We start from the raw sequence: 18371 nt of genomic DNA, 5'->3' as shown, positions 1-18371 counted from the left end.
TTTGACCTTTTCTTCAATGGAATATATATTAGAGCTCTAGGCTGTCTCCATACTCAGAAATGGCTTCATTTCTTTGTCTCTTGTTCTTCCTGATCTATGTTGATTGGCAAGGTCATCCCCAGAGGCAATGTTATATATCAGACCAAATAATACCCCTTCCATTCATTAAAAAAAATGTCTGTGTTGAATATTTAATACAGATCACACTGTGTGCAAATTCTTCCTTTGCGTATGCCTGGTACTAGTCAGCATGCCTATGATGTTATGCACCAAAACAGCAATGGGGGGTAGAGTGTCATGGAGGGCCTAACTTTCCCGTTTTTCCCTTAAATTCATCACATCTGGACCACAATATGGGAGCGCTCTAATGCATTAATGTTTTAAAGAGTTATATAAAAAAGAAAGACCACATTGAAAAGTGTTGCATGAGAACCCAGTGTGTGTTCTAGTTGGGCATATACAGGACTTGCTATTACAGTAGTCTTTTTTTAATAGAGGTAACCTGACTTTGCAAGCTTGGCTAGATAGTTAGAGGCATAGAGACCACAGAGGTGCATTTTGCCTGAACACTCACATGTATAACCAGAAGCATAATGCCCTAAAGCAGCGTTTCCCAAACTCGGTCCTGGGGACAGCTGATTCAAATAATCAAAGCTGGATGATTAGTTGATTATTTGAATCAGCTGTGGAGTGCTAGTGCAAAAACCAAAACGTGCTGCCCTAAAGCTTGTTTAGTAAAAGAGGCACGTGTCTTAACGGCCAAATGTTGCTTATGTTTTCATCATCTCACAGCTTATCCTGCTCATGTCAGACAGGGCAAAGATTTGTAGTCATTGTCCTCGTGAGGCTTTCCTAATAGGTCATGGTAACCATGCAAACTGAACTGCGCTAATATGTTACACAGGCCATAAAAATAATAATAATTCTCAATGCAATATGGTCAAAATGTCGTTCTAATGACAGCGTTACTGTCATTATATGTCCGAAGGCTTTATTTGAAGAACCATCCCAAAATTGTCACATGGTTTCGGACACGCACACACACACACTGCCCACTTCGTGGAATGAAGGCAATTAAATCCAAAACTCGTCAACTCTGAGGATAATTAAAATTGACTTCTAAATATGTCAGTACAGAATGGGTGTATACCAGCGGAAGTTCAAGGTAATTCTCCCATGCATCATGTTTTAGCACTGAATTGAAGATACAGTTTAGCAAACAGCTCTATATCTGAGACAAACTAAGACACTTTTGCAGTTAGTATTGTTAATGAGAGTGAAGCTCAGTCTTTTATTGGGTTGGTGAGATGTCAGTTATTTTATTTGAATTCTATTTTGATCAAAGTACTTACAATGTCAAACAAAGGATTTGTAGGTATGTTCTCTCTCACGCAGACACAAACATACTTGCACACACATTCCCAGTCGCAAATGCTTGCTTTTAGATGTTACCAAGCAGAAAAACACATGCTTGCAGTACAAACACCCTAGCACACTCAATCACACACTCTCTCACACAAACACACACACTCTCCTTTACACATGAGAGCACATATAGAGCATCAGATACATTTTCTTACAGTAATTGTACACAATAGAGTTCAGTACATTTCCTTATCCCTTGGAAGCTTGAGGGAAGCCAGTTGTTAAGGCTTCCATTTCGCTACGGCCGTCCAAAGAAAATGTGTCTCGTCTGTTATGTGAGTCTCTGCTGAGTGGAAAGCCAATATTTTTTTTCAGTGGTCCATAGAATTCCATTCCACCTGAAAACAATGACAGTAACAGCAACAGAACCAAACTTGCAGGACATTTTCTGCATTGAATTCACAGATTGTCATCATAAATGCTGGAATGTCTGACCACTATCTACTTTGAATATGTATTTAGAGCATCATAAAAGTCAGTCTCAGTGTTGTTGACCACAGTTTCATTTCTTCATCTTCCCTAAAAAAGTACAAGTTTATTCTTTTAAATTCTACACACTAGTTATAAGTTAAGTTAAACCCTGTGAAAATATTGAGATTCTTGTTAAAGGCACAATATTTAGCCATGAGGAGAGAGCACACTGCTACTTATTGTGTCCTGTAGAAGCCTATCTGGTTAAGCATTTTTTGTAAGCCCTGATAACACAAGCAGTTCAGATGTCTACTTGGAATCCACCCATTATTATAATAAGAAAGTAGTTACATCAAAATAGTCACTGGCCATTGTGATAGTCCCCTGTAGCTCAGTTGGTAGAGCATGGCGCTTGCAACGCCAGGGTTGTGGGTTCATTTCCCACGGGGGGCCAGTGTGAAAAATAAAATAAATGTATGCACTCACAAACTAAGACGCTCTGGATATGAGCGTCTGCTAAATGACTAAAATGTAAATGTAAATAGCTAAGCAATGCAATAGTCATGAGCAAAAGCATTTTAGCCATGGTAAAGTACCCTGTTATATTTTAGAAGGAAACTCTACCATTGTTTATTCTGAAAAATGAAAATATGTTATTTTAGTTCCAAAGGTGAGCAAATTGTCATCTGAGAGACGTAAATATGGACTGGCCAGATCTGAATGTGACATGGCCTGCCAAACAGAGAGAACTGCAGTGTGTAAATAAAAGTTAGGATCACTTAGAATGCTGCTTTTTTCCCATCATCCAAATTGTAAGGTTCCAAAGGATGTAATATAGTCCAACCTATGCTAATTGAATTTACAGCCACATAGCCTACTTTATAAGCTTACTAAATGCACCTATTGTGACACTAATTGCTGCCCTTCAATGCTACCAAATTACACAGTTACAACACGGCTATAGCTACTTATCTTATTTGTTAACTGATATAGTACCCATTCTGGTACAGCTTTTTCTACAATAGCAATGAAACAAGTGGGAATTACAGGGAATTGTTCAGGTTTGTGTATAATAACAGGGGAGTGAACAAATCCATTGAAATCCAAATAAGGGGGAAAATAACCTCAGAGCACCGCTCCAGTTCTTTTTATGCACCAAAGCAATGAGGTCAATGGATTTCCATGCCAAATCTTATAGGTGTAGGAGACCCACTTTTATGCTATGCCAGTTTTTCTGATGCTGGAACAGTTTTCACAGGGGCCAAGGTGTTTATGAGTGGAAATAATTTAGTATAATGCTAACGTTAATGTTAGTATATCTACTTCAAGTGTTTGCCATTTAACAAATAACTTTTTGAATATCCGAGCTGCACTATAGATTACTATACTATGTGCAAATACGCTGTACAGTACTGTGTATTTGAACAGAGATTTTGTGTTGGCTGCACTTGGCTCAACCATCTACAGCATGTATTATCAGGGCTTGCACGTTTTTATGTGGTTTCGAAAGCATGGTGACATCATAAGTCATTCTTTACCTGATTTCTTTTAAAGAAAATTACATTTTACATGCTCACAGACGCTGTGAGAATAGATACAAATTTGAACAAATTTAGATTTTTAAGATTAGTCGATTTCCAATTCACTTCTGTCCTGTCCTAAATGCAATGATTGTTCAAAAGCATACAGTAGAATGATTATAATACAGGTAGGCTCAACTATGGAGCCTTTGCTAAGGTTTTTAATAAAATAAAGAAAACAGGCTTTGTTTTACAGTGCATAAAGCCAGTAAGCACACATGCACCTACCATTAACCAACAAAATCATGTCACACAATAAGAACATGCAAGGTAGCATGTTCTTCAACTCACTGAATGCCGCCTTAGTCACAAGGTGTGGACTCAACACAATGAGAACTGCCTTAATCATGGGAGGAAGAGTAAATACATCATTGAGGATGAACGTATTCATAGCATGGAGTTAAACCAAAGGAGGACTACCTTATTCACAGAGATGGAGTTCAACCAAACAAGGACTTCCTAAACCACAAGATGAAGTTTAACTCAGCAAGGATTTGCTTCATTAACAAGAGAGGGTTTAACTAAGAGAAAAATGTATTTGTTATTACCCACGGTTTTTGCGATGGGCTTTTTTTCTCTTTAGAAGCAAATAAAAGTTGTGTTACGGTCCACATGCAGAGGCTGAGAGGAAATAAGGTGAGAACAGGATTTCCAATAAATAAAATGCATTTGCAGCCTAAGAGTAACAATGTTCAAAGTTCAGACTTACAAATGCAGGTGAACACCTTCACCGCCTCTTAATTCTGTACTTATTTTCACTATTTCTATTTTGTACGGATGAATACAGCAAAAAGGTGAGAGAATTTATTAAATTATACTTCTCTTTATATATATATATATATATATATATATATATATATATATATATAATATAATAAATTGTATTTACATTGAAAAGACATCCGCTTCGCCTTGCATTCCTCAAACAGAAGTCATACAAACGGGGCTGAATTTAATGCCCCTCTCTTTTACCCTCGCTGTACAAGAACCTAGCTAGCTAAACAAACCTCTAGCGGGAATAGCCACGCCCCCTAGTGGACGTAGTACAGCCAGTAGACCAGGTTGAAGAAGGTGAAGGCGATGGGGAAGATGACGCGGGACCACTTGTCTATGGCGTTGACGTCCGTCAGGTCGGGGATCTTGACTTTGAGCTGCGACGCCCTCCTCCTCAAACGACTCTTCTTGTGGCCGACGGGCCGGTCGAGGGCTGGTCGACCGTACAGGTCTCGGCTGGCCATGGGCTTACGGTACTGTATGCTGGCGCTGTCGTAGGAGAACATGGTGGCCCGCGGGTCGTTGAGAGCCCCTATCATCTCAGCCCCGGTCATCCCGGCCATGCCACCCATCCCGCCCATCTCGTTACGGATCTCCAGACTGGTCAGGAGGATGTTGCCATGGGCATCCACCTGTTGAGGGATATGGGAATTGGAAGTGAGGTCACAATATATTACAGAACACAACAGACCATGAGCTTTGATCTTTTGAAGTTTGGAAACATTTAAGCCCATCGTCGATTTTCATATGCCAGAGACTTCGAATACGAAACGCGAGATTACCCCCACTCCTACCCCCACTCCTACCCCCACTCCTACCCCCACTCCTACCCCCACTCCTACCTGCACTTTGTTACTCTCCAGTCGGCTCTTATTTTCGTTATTGGTTTGAGCTGCTTTCTCCGCCACCTTTTTCTGCAAGTGAGGTCCCCGTCCGAAGAATATGTAGTTGACGAAGGCGTACTCCAGCAGGGCGAGGAAGACGAACACAAAGCAGCCCATCAGGTAGATGTCTATAGCCTTGACGTAGGGGATTTTGGGTAAAGTCTCTCTCAAATGTGTGTTTATGGTGGTCATGGTCAGCACAGTGGTTATACCTGGGGGGAGGGAGGGAAAGGCTCAGGGTCATGGTTAGTTTAGGGTTTAGATGAGGGATCTTAAGCTCCTATACAGGGTGTGCAGGCTTTTGTCTTTCAAGACACATGCCCTAAGAAATGGGAGACTTCTGGGTACCGTAGAAACAAGGATGTGGAAAAGCCCGTTACATGACTTGATGATGATCTCGATAACTCAACCCAGTCCAAAGCTGCATTCTAAATGCATGGACTTCTGGATGGGGTACAAGGTCAGAATGCTCTGTATTAAACCAAGATGTGGGAACAAGGGGAAAAAAATCTTTGGTCTGAAGGTGGTGCATACCAATATGTTACCTACGTTGACCTGATACATACCGTATTTACATTTACCTGTGAAAATATCAAATGACTGTGGCCATCAGTGTCCGTCACATGCATAACACCTCTGAGCTCCAGGTGAAAACACTGGACAAGCATAGATCCAGAACACCAGAACAGTGTTATATTGTATTCTAGTGAGACAGTCCTCAGAAGAGCAATACACAGCTAGATAATGCCTTGGTGTGAAGTTGTCACTCAGCCACAACGCTACGTTCCCTGTGACACAGAGACTCTTGGGAGCCTGAGTTAACAAGAACAAGCTGACCCAACTCAACATGGCTCAGCACACAGGCATTCCAATCACTCACCGCTCATACACTTCACCTCATCTCACAACTGCTCACTTCATACAAACAGATGGATGTAAAAATGTGCCCTGCGTTACTGCATTAGATAAGTGTACTGGGATCACAAGATTGAAGATCAATGTTCGTTTGAGCATTGTTTTAGTCTATACGTACAATGTTTGGTCTACACGAAACTGTTACATCAAAATAACGTGAGTTTCATGTCATTATCAGTATATAAGACTAAGAGGTTTGTTAGACTTTGGTATACAGAACTATCTACACCCATGCAGGCTATATGTATGAACTGTATAAAATGATGTATATTACTCACTAAGGTGTGAGACTCATGTAAGAGTAACATGTAAAGGAAGAGACAAGCTCGTATTATAATCAGCCATACATAATCAGTTCCACATTAGATACTTAGTGGACAAAATGCCACATTTTTGCAGGTACACTACATGACCGAAAGTATGTGGACATCTGCTCGTCCAACATCTCATTCCAAAATCATGGGCATTAATATGGAGTTGGTCCCCCCTTTGCTTCTATAACAGCCTCCACTCTTCTGGGAAGGCATTCCACTAGATGTTGGAACATTGCTGCGGGGACTTGCTTCCATTCAGCCACAAGAGCATTAGTAAGGTCGGGCACTGATGTTGGGTGATTATGCCTGGCTCACAGTCGGTGTTCCAATTCATCCCAAAGGTGTTCGATGGGGTTGAGGTCTGGGCTCTGTGCAGGCCAGTCAAGTTCTTCCACACCGATCTCGACAAACCATTTCTTTATGAACCTCGCTTTGTACACGGGGGCATTGTCATACTGAAACAGGAAAGGTCCATCCCCAAACTATTGCCACAAAGTTGGAAGGACAGAATCATCTCGAATGTAATTGTATGCTGTAGCGTTAAGATTTCCCTTCACATGAAAAACAGCCCCAGACCATTATTCCTCCTCCACCAAACTTTATAGTTGCCACTATGCATTTGGGCAGGTAGCGTTATGCGTTAAGATTCCTTCACTGGAACTAAGGGGCCTAGTCCGAACCATGAAAAACAGCCCCAGACCATTATTCCTCCTCCACCAAACTTTACAGTCTGTACTATGGTAGCGTTCTTCTGGCATCCGCCAAACCCAGATTAGTCCGTCAGATGGTGAAGCGTGATTCATCACTCCAGAGAACGCGTTTCCACTGCTCCAGAGTCCAATGGCGGCAAGCTTTACATCACTCCAGCCGACGCTTGGCATTGCGCATGGTGATCTTAGGCTTGTGTGCGGCTGCTCGGGCCATGGAAACCCATTTCATGAAGCTCCCGATGAACAGTTATTGTGCTGTCGTTGCTTCCAGAGGCAGTTTGGAACTCGGTAGTGAGTGTTGCAACCGAGGACAGATGTTTTCTTTGCGTTACGTGCTTCAGCACTCGGCGGTCCCGTTCTGTGAGTTGTTTGGCCTTCCACTTCGCAGCTGAGCCGTTGTTGCTTCTAGACGTTTCCAATTCACAATAACAGCACTTACAGTTGAAATGGGCAGCTCTAGCAGGGCAGAAAGTTGACGAACTGACTTGTTGGAAAGGTGGCATCCTATGACGGTGCCACGTTGAAAGCCACTGAGCTCTTCAGTAAGGCCATTCTACTGCCAATGTTTGTCTATGGAGATTGCTGTGTGCTCGATTATATACATCTGTCAGCAACGGGTGTGGCTGAAATAGCCAAATCCACTAATTTGAAAGGGTGTCTACATACTTTTGTATATATAGTGGGGTTCACTATGCATTATTGGCTAAAGCACACCCCCAAGCGTGCCATCATCTTGATAACAGTAAGCCTGCACACTATAAACAGTAGACAAGCTGACAGAAGAGTGTGAAATACTTGGAAAATGCAACCACATTTGACAATCCATTCAACCAATCATTTTACCATTCAAAGCACATGCAGTATCTGTGTATGCTGTATGTGTTTTCTTTAAACCCAATAACCTGTGAAAGTTCATACTTCACAAACAGCAAAATGTAAACAAAACTGGAGCCACCATTTTTGTAGGCAGGAACAAAGACCAGAAGCAGCGTTATGGTATTTAGCCCAAGAGTATAGGAGCAGCAGTAGCTCTAGCTAGCTTAATAACTGTGGTGTGAAATATTTACACTTTTACAGTTAGTTAGTTAGCAACCGTTTCTTCGCTAGCTACGGTAACGCTCCTTTATAATGCCTCAAAAAAAATTGTTTACTGATTCTTTAGTTGTTCCAAAGAGAACGTGTTCTCTGCTTCTTCCAGAGAAGGTCTGATGAGTTTGCTTTGGTACATTTCAGCTCTCACCTTAAACTCAGGTTATATCACTGATGCACACCAATGAGTCAGTAGCTAGTCCACTGTGTGTTTTGTAAGGGCACAAACTGCCTCAGGGGTAGGACAACCATGCATGTGAGGACACAAGGACACACTCTGCTGAGGGGGGTGTGTGTGTGTTTGTGTGCACACTTGACCTTGATGACAATGAGCATTTCAGCATTCATCTCTGACCTCCATGTTGTGGCTGTAAGGAAACCCATATTGGATGAGGTAGTAAGCACCTAAAGAATCACTGTGCTTTGGAGGATGAACTGTTCCTCTTGAGACTGTGTCCGTGTGCATGGATGCATCCCGCCTAGGGGGCCGTGTGTAAGTACAAGTTTTGCCTAGGGGGCCGTGTGTAAGTACAAGTTTTGCCTAGGGGGCCGTGTGTAAGTACAAGTTTTGCCTAGGGGGCCGTGTGTAAGTACAAGTTTTGCCTAGGGGGCCGTGTGTAAGTACAAGTTTTGCCTAGGGGGCCATGTGTAAGTACAAGTTTTGCCTAGGGGGCCATGTGTAAGTACATGGTTTGCCTAGGGGGCCATGTGTAAGTACATGGTTTGCCTAGGGGGCCATGTGTAAGTACAAGTTTTGCCTAGGGGGCCATGTGTAAGTACAAGTTTTGCCTAGGGGGCCATGTGTAAGTACATGGTTTGCCTAGGGGGCCATGTGTAAGTACAAGTTTTGCCTAGGGGGCCATGTGTAAGTACAAGTTTTGCCTAGGGGGCCATGTGTAAGTACATGGTTTGCCTAGGGGGCCATGTGTAAGTACAAGTTTTGCCTAGGGGGCCATGTGTAAGTACAAGTTTAGCCTAGGGGGCCGTGTGTAAGTACAAGTTTTGCCTAGGGGGCCGTGTGTAAGTACAAGTTTTGCCTAGGGGGCCGTGTGTAAAGTGTACACCAAGGTTATTATAGTTTTGTGTTTTTAGAGTTTTTATTTCTATTCGTTAGTTTCAGTTATTTTTCAGATCTGATTGACAAGTTTTTATTTAGTTAACATTTTATAAAAACATTTCTATTTCGTTTTTATATTATTTCATTTCAGTTTTAGTTTTAGTGTTAGGGACAAAAAGTAACCTTTGCTTGGGAGGCTAGGAGCCATGTATGTGTTGTATAGTTTTTGTGATTTATTGGAGGTCACTACATGTCAATGTGGGGCAGTAATGCATAAGGTGATACAAATAATAATAATGACAATTTATTACATTTGTAAAGCGCAAAGTGCTTAAATTAAAATGTAAAAACCAAATATAAATAAAATGCACAACTAGACAGGGCAACTGACACAAAGAACCCAGCTGACGCTACAAGGGACAAGGACACCAAGGACATCAACAGAAAGCCTTCCTTAAAGGTAGACTCAGCAATATGGCATAAATGCAGAAAGTAAACAGAATAGTGGGTCAATTTCTGCAACAACTATGAGCGTTGAAGTGTGAAGCGAACCCTTGCACATGCACAGATACTCTGTGTAACTGTGAGAGTTTTTCCGCCCCCCAAAAACACAAAAATTAAAAACATTAAACTGAACTTAATTCATGATGGTTTTTATTTTTATTTTAGTTAGCTTTGGAGTCAAAGGTAATATTTTCAGTATAGTTGTAGTTTTTCAAATGGGTTTGTAAATTATTTTATTTCAGTTTACTAAATAGTTTTTTCATTATAATTTTTTTGTTTTAGTTTCAGTTATAGTTTACTAAAATAACCTTGGTGTACACTCTGCCTAAGGGGACTGTGTGTGTAAGTATACTCTACCTAGGGGGCTTTGTGTAAGGGTACACTCTGCCAAGAAGGGACGTGTGTAAATATACACTCTACCTAAGAGGCTGTGTGCAACTACACACTGCCGTGGGGACTGTCCGTCGAGGGACTCAATATAACTAGAAGTATTTTCTCAGCTGTGTGAAGGGGCACATTCTGCCTGCCTGGATGGCAGTACAACATATGCCTACACCTGGTAACCCAAAGCTACTAAAGACATATTCAGCCATGATTCTTTATTGAACCCCCCCCTCATGGACAACCCATAGAATAACCCAAAGACACAACCTAACCCCTCCCCCCCCCACCCCCCCACATGGACAACCCGTAGAATAACCCAAAGACACCGACCTAAAGCGACTCTGGCAGCAGACGCGTCATAGTTGATCCAGAAGGAGACCCAGGATAGGATGGTGATCAGGGTCGAGGGCATGTAGGTCTGTAGGATGAAGTAGCCAATGTTCCTCTTCAGCTTAAAACTCAGAGAGAGCCTCGGGTAGGAGCCTGGGAGACCAAACACAGTTTTCACGTCGGAGTAGGATGAAGTTTCCCGCTAGACGCTGAACTAAGGTCAGTTTAGCATTTAGGGGTAAGATTATCCTATTTTCTGTGCCTGAGAGAACTTCTACCCGGTGCTTATGTGGCAGTTACAATCTGCCACACTCTCTAACGTTAGACACTCTTAAGTGGAACATCAGAAACTTTAATTAATAATACACTCTTGTAAGGGTTAGTAATCAGATTGTTACCTGTAGCAAACACTGCTTTTGTGGATTGGATGTGGTAGTCTATAATAGAGAATTGGGGCAGTTCGATGTTCTCCACCCCAGTCACTGAATTATCACCTTTCCAGTAGAACTCGATGTCATCAGTGGTGTACCCATCTGCGAGAGGGAGAGACTGTTACATCATCTAAAATGGACAGACAGAAGGCTATCGTATGTCACGGGCAGTGTACCCAGCTGAGAATCTGACAGAATGGAAAGTCATTCAACATGGACAGGCAGAAACCTGTGTCATTGAGAGTTTACTTGTCTGAAGCGGAGGCTCAAGTCTTTTTCTAACACTTCTCTTTGCTTGGTCTTAGATGGAACAGGAATGAAACAGTCAGTTATTGGCCTTTCAGTAATTAGGCAAACTTAATTGGACTGGGTTGGCTTTTTCTCCCCTCAGCTTATCTAAAGGGAACCGCAGGATTTCTGGGAATTAGCTGCTTCTCATTACTGCCTGTACTCAATCAGTGGTTTTGTCTTTCTTCCCCATTCACTTAATTTATGTGTGAGAGGGTCTTGGGTTATCACATCACCCCTGATGCCATAAGGGTATGGGAGAATGATGTGTAAAGAAATGTGTAGACCAATATGGAGATAGTTGATTTCAATGAGACTGCGAAGAATAGCACAGCAGCACTGGAGATGTGTTCCCATGTATGTGTCCACAGCCAGAAACTGGACCAGGTTGTCCACAGCCAGAAACTGGATCAGGTTGTCCACAGCCAGAAACTGGACCAGGTTGTCCACAGCCAGAAACTGGACCAGGTTGTCCACAGCCAGAAACTGGACCAGATTGTCCACAGCCAGAAACTGGACCAGGTTGTCCACAGCCAGAAACTGGACCAGATTGTCCACAGCCAGAAACTGGACCAGATTGTCCACAGCCAGAAACTGGACCAGATTGTCCACAGCCAGAAACTGGACAAGATTGTCCACAGCAAGAAACTGGACCAGATTGCCCACAGCTAGAAACTGGACCAGATTGTGTACAGACAGAAACTGGACCAGATTGTCCACAGACAGAAACTGGACTTTGCATCTGAAAAACAGATCATATCTTCCATTTTAAGGCCTGGCCACATCAGCGCTAGCAGTAACCTTAAAGTCTTGATTGTTCTTTTTTAAATACTTTTTTTAGTTTTGTATTTTTTTTAGGGGGTAGATCAGCTTTAATATTGTAGATACAGTAGATTGTGGCTTCTATCAATGTAATTGTCTGCATCATTTCTAATCCCCCATATTTTTTGGGGTATATATTGTCCCCTGTAGCTCAGTTGGTAGAGCATGGCGCTTGCAACGCCAGGGTTGTGGGTTCGTTTCCCATGGGGGGCCAGTATGAAAATGTATGCACTCACTAACTGTAAGTCGCTCTGGATAAGAGTGTCTGCTAAATGACTAAAATATACAGTACCAGTCAAAAGTTTGGACACACCTACTCAGTCAAGGGTTTTTCTTTATTTTTACTATTTTCTACATTGTACAATAATAGTGAAGACATCAACACTATGCAATAACACATATGGAATCATGTAGTAACCAAAAAAGTGTTAAACAAATCAAAATATGTTTTATATTTGAGATTCTTTAAAGTAGCCACCCTTTGCCTTGATGACAGCTTTCCACACTCTTGGCATTCTCTCAACCAGCTTCATGAGGAATGCTTTTCCAACCGTCTTGAAGGAGTTCACACATATGCTGAGCACTTGTTGGCTGCTTTTCCTTCACTCTGCGGTCCAACTCATCCCAAACCATCTCAATTGGGTTGAGGTCGGGTGATTGTGGAGGCCAGGTCATCTGATGAGTAGGTGTGTCCAAACTTTTGACTGGTACTGTATATAATTTTTTATATATACACTACCGGTCAAAAGATTTAGAACACCTACTCAAGGGTTTTTCTTAATTTTTTACTATTTTCTACATTGTAGAATAAAAGTGAAGACATCAAAACTATGAAATAACACATATGGAATGATGTAGTAACATTTTTTTTTTTTTAACAAATCAAAATATATTTGAGATTTGAGATTCTTCAAATAGCCACCCTTTGCCTTGATGACAGCTTTGCACACTCTTGGCATTCTCTCAACCAGCTTCACCTGGAATGCTTTTCCAACAGTCTTGAAGGAGTTCCCACATATGCTGAGCACTTGTTGGCTGCTTTTCCATCACTCTGCAGTCCGACTCATCCCAAACCATCTCAATTTGGTTGAGGTTGGGGGGATTGTGGAGGCCAGGTCATCTGATGCAGCACTACATCACTCTCCTTCTTGGTCAAATAGCCCTTACACAGCCTGTAGATGTGTTGTGTCATTGTCCTGTTGAAAAACAAATGATGGTCCCACGAAGGCCAAACCAGATGGGATGGCGTATCGCTGCAGAATGCTGTGGTAGCCATGCTGGTTAAGTGTGCCTTGAATTCTAAATAAATCACAGACAGTGTCACCAGCAAAGCACCCCCACACCATAACACCTCTTCCTCCATGCTTTACGGTAGGAAATACACATGCGGAGATCATCCATTCACCCACACTGCGTCTCACAAAGACACAGCGGTTGGAACCAAAAATCTCAAATTTGGACTCCAGACCAAAGGACACATTTCCACCGGTTTAATGTCCATTGCTCGTGTTTCTTGGCCCAAGCAAGTCTCTTCTTCTTATTGGTGTCCTTTAGTAGTGGTTTCTTTGCAGCAATTCCACCATGAAGGTCTCCTCTGAACAGTTGATGTTGAGATGTGTCTGTTACTTGAACTTTGTGAAGCATTGAAAGAAATTCCACAAATTAAAATTTAAGAAGGCACACCTGCTAATTGAAATGCATTACAGGTGACTACCTCATGAAGCTGGTTGAGAGAATGCCAAGAGTGTGCAAAGCTGTCATCAAGGCAAAGGGTGGCTATTTGAACCCGATCGAACATCTCTGGAGAGACCTGAAAATAGCTGTGCAGCGACACTCCCCATCCAACCTGACAGAGCTTGAGAGGATCTGCAGAGAAGAATGGGAGAAACTCCCCAAATACAGGTGTGTCAAGCTTGTTGGGTCATACCCAAGAAGACTCAAGGCTGTAATTGCTGCCAAAAGTACTTCAACAAAGTACTGATTAAAGGGTCTGAATACTTACACTACCGGTCCAAAGTTTTAGAACACCTACTCATTCAAGGGTTTTTCTTAATTTTTACTATTTTCAACATTGTAGAATAATAGTGAAGACATCAAAACTATGAAATAACACATATGGAATCATGTAGTAACCAAAAAAGTGTTAAACAAATCAAAATATATTTTATATTTGAGATTCTTCAAACAGCCACCCTTTGCCTTGATGATAGCTTTGCACACTCTTGGCATTCTCTCAACAAGCTTCATGAGGTAGTCACCTGAAATGCATTTCAATTAGCAGGTGTGCCTTCTTAAAAGTTAATTTGTGGAATTTCTTACCTTCTTAATGCGTTTGAGCCAATCAATTGTGTTGTGACAAGGTAGGGGGGGTATACAGAAGATAGCCCTATTTGGTAAAAGACCAAGTCCATATTATGGCAAGAACAGCTCAAATAACCAAAGAGAAACAACAGTGCATCATTACCTTAAGACATGAAGGTCAGGCAAAAACCATCAAGCGCTATAATGAAACTGTCTCTCATGAGGACCGCCACAGGAATAGAAGACCCAGAGTTACCTCTTCTGTAGAGGATAAGTTCATTAGAGTTACTAGCCTCAGAAATTGCAGCCCAAATAAATGCTTCACAGAGTTCAAGTAACAGACACATCTCAACATCAACTGTTCAGAGGAGACTGTGTGAATCAGGCCTTCATGGTCGAATTGCTGCAAAGAAACCACTACTAAAGGACACCAATAATAGAAGAGACTTCCTTGGGCCAAGAAACACGAGCAATGGACATTAGACCAGTGGAAATTTGTCCTTTGGTCTGGAGTCCAAATTGGAGATTTTTGGTTCCAACTGCCATGTCTTTGTGAGACGTGGTGTGGGTGAACGGATGATCTCCGCGTGTGTATTTCCCACCATAAAGCATGGAGGAGGTGGTGTTATGGTGTGGGGGTGCTTTGCTGGTGACACTGTCTGTGATTTATTTAGAATTCAAGGCACACTTAACCAGCATGGCTACCACAGAATTCTTCAGCGATACACCATCCCATCTGGTTTGGGCTTAGTGGGACTATCATTTGTTTTTCAACAGGACAATGACCCAACACACCTCCAGGCTGTGTAAGGGCTATTTACTAAGAAGGAGAGTGATGGAGTGCTGCATCAGATGACATGGCCTCCACAATCCCCCCCGACCTCAACCAAATTGAGATGGTTTGGGATGAGTCAGACAGCAGAGTGAAGGAAAAGCAGCCAACAAGTGCTCAGCATATGTGGGAACTCCTTCAAGACTGTTGGAAAAGCATTCCAGGTGAAGCTGGTTGAGAGAATGCCAAGAGTGTGCAAAGCTGTCATCAAGGCAAAGGGTGGTTTTTGAAGAATCACAAATATAAAATATAGTTGTATTTTTTTTTTTTTAAATGGTTACTACATGATTCCATAGTTTTAATGTCTTCACTATTATTCTTAAATATAGAAAATAGTAAAAAATGAAGAAAAACCCTTGAATGAGTAGGTGTTCTAAAACTTTTGACCAGTAGTGTATGTAAATGTGATATTTTTTATGTTTAATAAATTAGCAAACATTTCTAAAAACCAGTTTTTGCTTTGTCATTATGGGGTATTGTGTGTAGATTAATGAGGGGAAAAAACATTTTAATCCATTTAAAATAAGGCTGTAACGTAACAAAATGTGCAAAAAGTCAAGGGTTCTGAATCCTTTCCGAATGCACTGTATATAACATTCTATTGTTTGCAAGAATTTTGTACAATCATTTATATTGAAAAAATCTCTTGTTTTGAATCCAGCGTCATTTTGTGTATCAGTTCATAAACCATGTTCCATGGAATCGGTACATTGAAAATCTCCCAACTATTTTGCAACCTGTATGGCGCAGCTGTATATTTTTTGGTTCTTAAATGAAACTGGTATACCTTTTTATCTATCACAATTTTCTTTAGCCAATTTTTGTCTTTAATGCAGGGCCGACAGACAAGTGCCTTACCTTCTCCCCTTTCCACTTGCCTCCCTACTTTTTGAGGTAATGCTGCAATCAGTTGGTTGTAATTTTGGATAGAGCAAACATTTCCATAATTTTTGTTAACTGCATGTGTGACATAACTCCACCAGTACTATTTATGATATCATTTACAAAGATTATAGAGTTATTTTTTTCTTTTTTCTATTGATCAATTAGTATATTTGAGTTTCATTTTAGTCATTTAGCAGACGCTCTTATCCAGAGCGACTTACAGGAGCAATTAGGGTTAAGTGCCTTACTTAAGGGCACATCGAAAGATTTTTCACCTAGTCGCCTCGGGGATTAGAACGAGCAACCTTTCGGTTAGTGGCACAACGCTCTTCCCCACTAAGCTACCTGCCGCCCTAGTTTAACCATAATATTTGTTGTAATATTTGTTCGGTCTTTTCAGGTGAATAAAACTGAAATTGCAAACAGCTTTCCATGGCTTGTTTAATAAATAGCGATATTTTGGAGATTATTTCATTTTCATTTAACTGAAAGTGAGAGGTAGGTTGTAATCTGAATGAAGGGGAAAAGGCCATTCTTGAACACGGGTGAGACATTCTTACTAATCTGCTAGAGAACCAGTTCAGATTTAAGTATAGTTTTTGTATGACTGAAGCCTTTAGTGAGAGGTCCAATGCTTTAATATTTAATTATTTCTGCCCTCCGAATTCATATTCATTATATAAATAGGCACGTTTAATTTTGTCTGGCTTGCAGTCTTGATTGTTGCAAAAAGTATTATTATGCCTAGGTAACTATATCTCATAATTAAGACAGATGATATGAAAGAGGGTTTAGAGAAAGGTGTTGGCAAAAGTTTTAAATACATCAACCCGGTCAATCCATGAATCCAGCAGCTCCACAGGGCCTTATAGTGATTGCCATAACCTTGTCATAATGACCAAAGCTAAGCGTCCACGTCTGTGGGACTGATTTAACGATGCATGCAGGTAGCATCTATTATTCAACTGAAGCACTCCGGCCAAGTTTGATTTAACAAAAAATGGCAGTTTGCAATAGTTGACATAAAGTGCTGTAGTTTTTGTTTCTGCTTAATGTACGTCATGTCCTCAATTGGGAAGATATTTTGCCGTGATTTGGAATAGAGTTATCCCTTCCCTGAGGTACATAGACCCGTGTAACAGAATAATGTGTGAAAATAAACAGACTGAGAGAAAGTCATCACGAGATGTGTAGATTAATTAAAACAGAGAAAGAAGAATGTTATAATTGAAGGATGTAGCTAGGTCCGGTTTCAGTGACCCAGATTATGTCTATTCCTGGACTAAAAAGCATGCTCAATAGAAATTCTCCATTGAAAGTGCCTTTTACTCCAGGAATAGTGTCATGACTTGCCCTCATGGGCTGAGGATCAGATTCAGGCTAGGCAAAGATTAGAACACCCCCTTTCCTGGGGGCCAGTTTTATGACCGGTCGTAAATACCGTGCAGACTTTCTCTTCCTTGCCATGAAGTATTTGGAGAAAGGACTCCTTTGTTAACAAAGGAAGTCTTCCCGCCAAAACTCCAACATCCAAAAGTGGATAATGAAACAATATTCCTACTTAAAAGTATGTGGGAAATGGTTGGTGGGGACTTAAAGAACAATCATGTCAAATGAGTTACTATGTTGTGATGTCATTAAAGACGGTGGAACAACATAGCTGTATCTCTGGGGGGGTACACTTCCCTTCCCAGTTATGAGGTTTGCATCTAATTGTTGTATAAAACGAATGATTAAGTATAATAATACTTTTGTGAAGATAACAATGTGATTTTATCATTCTAGATGAGATGATTGTTTTCCATATTGATCTGTTTTCAGTCAGTAGCCATGCCCAGATGAGCACAAACATGATGGAACGCCCCTTTTACCCCAAGTGCATAAAAAGCCTCGTGACGAAATTCACCTCAGACCAGCAAGCTCCACGGCTTAAAATGTTTGAAACTCTACAGACCAGCAGACGTGAAGCGTGAGCTAAACGTTGCAAATCGTTGAATTTCTACCAGAACAGAAAGACCAGAAAACGTGAGACGTTAGTCCACAAATTTGAAATGGAGAAACTCTGAAACTCTCAACCTATACACGAGGTGAAGAAGAAGACAATGCACTAGACCTTATCATTTCAGTCTGCAGCTGGCATGTATAGTCGTCTAGAGAACTTTCACTAAAGACACAAAGTGGAGAGGACAATCCCTCTCAGACAACCACTGGTACATCTGAAGTATTCATTCTAACCACTACTACGACCAGAAACTCTACCAAGGACATTGGGATCTTTGGTGGGCAAACAAGAGTCCTACATCATAAACTCAACTTTCGAGGACAGCTACACGTAAATACATGTTGCATTTCTAATCTGAATGAGCGTTTAGTGGGGTTTTAAGCGTTTGTATTTCCATGTAGCGTAGTTTCCAAAGTAACCACGATAGTTTGAA

General features: G+C 41.3%; 1 protein-coding gene across 2 annotated transcripts in view; it reads right to left on the bottom strand.

Moving 5' to 3' along the window:
* Positions 1–4447: 4447 nt before the first annotated feature.
* LOC311102297 (gamma-aminobutyric acid receptor subunit beta-1-like) overlaps positions 4448–18371 on the bottom strand; it is a gene marked incomplete at both ends in the record, with an annotated part of 57326 nt that continues 43402 nt past the window's right edge. Inside the window, 4 exons of one of the 2 annotated variants that reach the window (XM_084143597.1) lie at positions 4448–4822; positions 5033–5286; positions 10378–10530; positions 10776–10910. In XM_084143597.1, coding sequence (XP_083999723.1) covers positions 4448–4822; positions 5033–5286; positions 10378–10530; positions 10776–10910 — 917 coding nt within the window. The remainder of the gene's footprint in view (positions 4823–5032; positions 5287–10377; positions 10531–10775; positions 10911–18371) is intronic. The other variant, XM_084143598.1, reaches the window with a different exon arrangement.

This window comes from Coregonus lavaretus (genome assembly GCF_964263955.1).
Source record: "Coregonus lavaretus genome assembly, chromosome: 27".
NCBI lineage: Eukaryota > Metazoa > Chordata > Actinopteri > Salmoniformes > Salmonidae > Coregonus > Coregonus lavaretus.
This window is presented reverse-complemented; position numbering and strand designations above follow the sequence as displayed.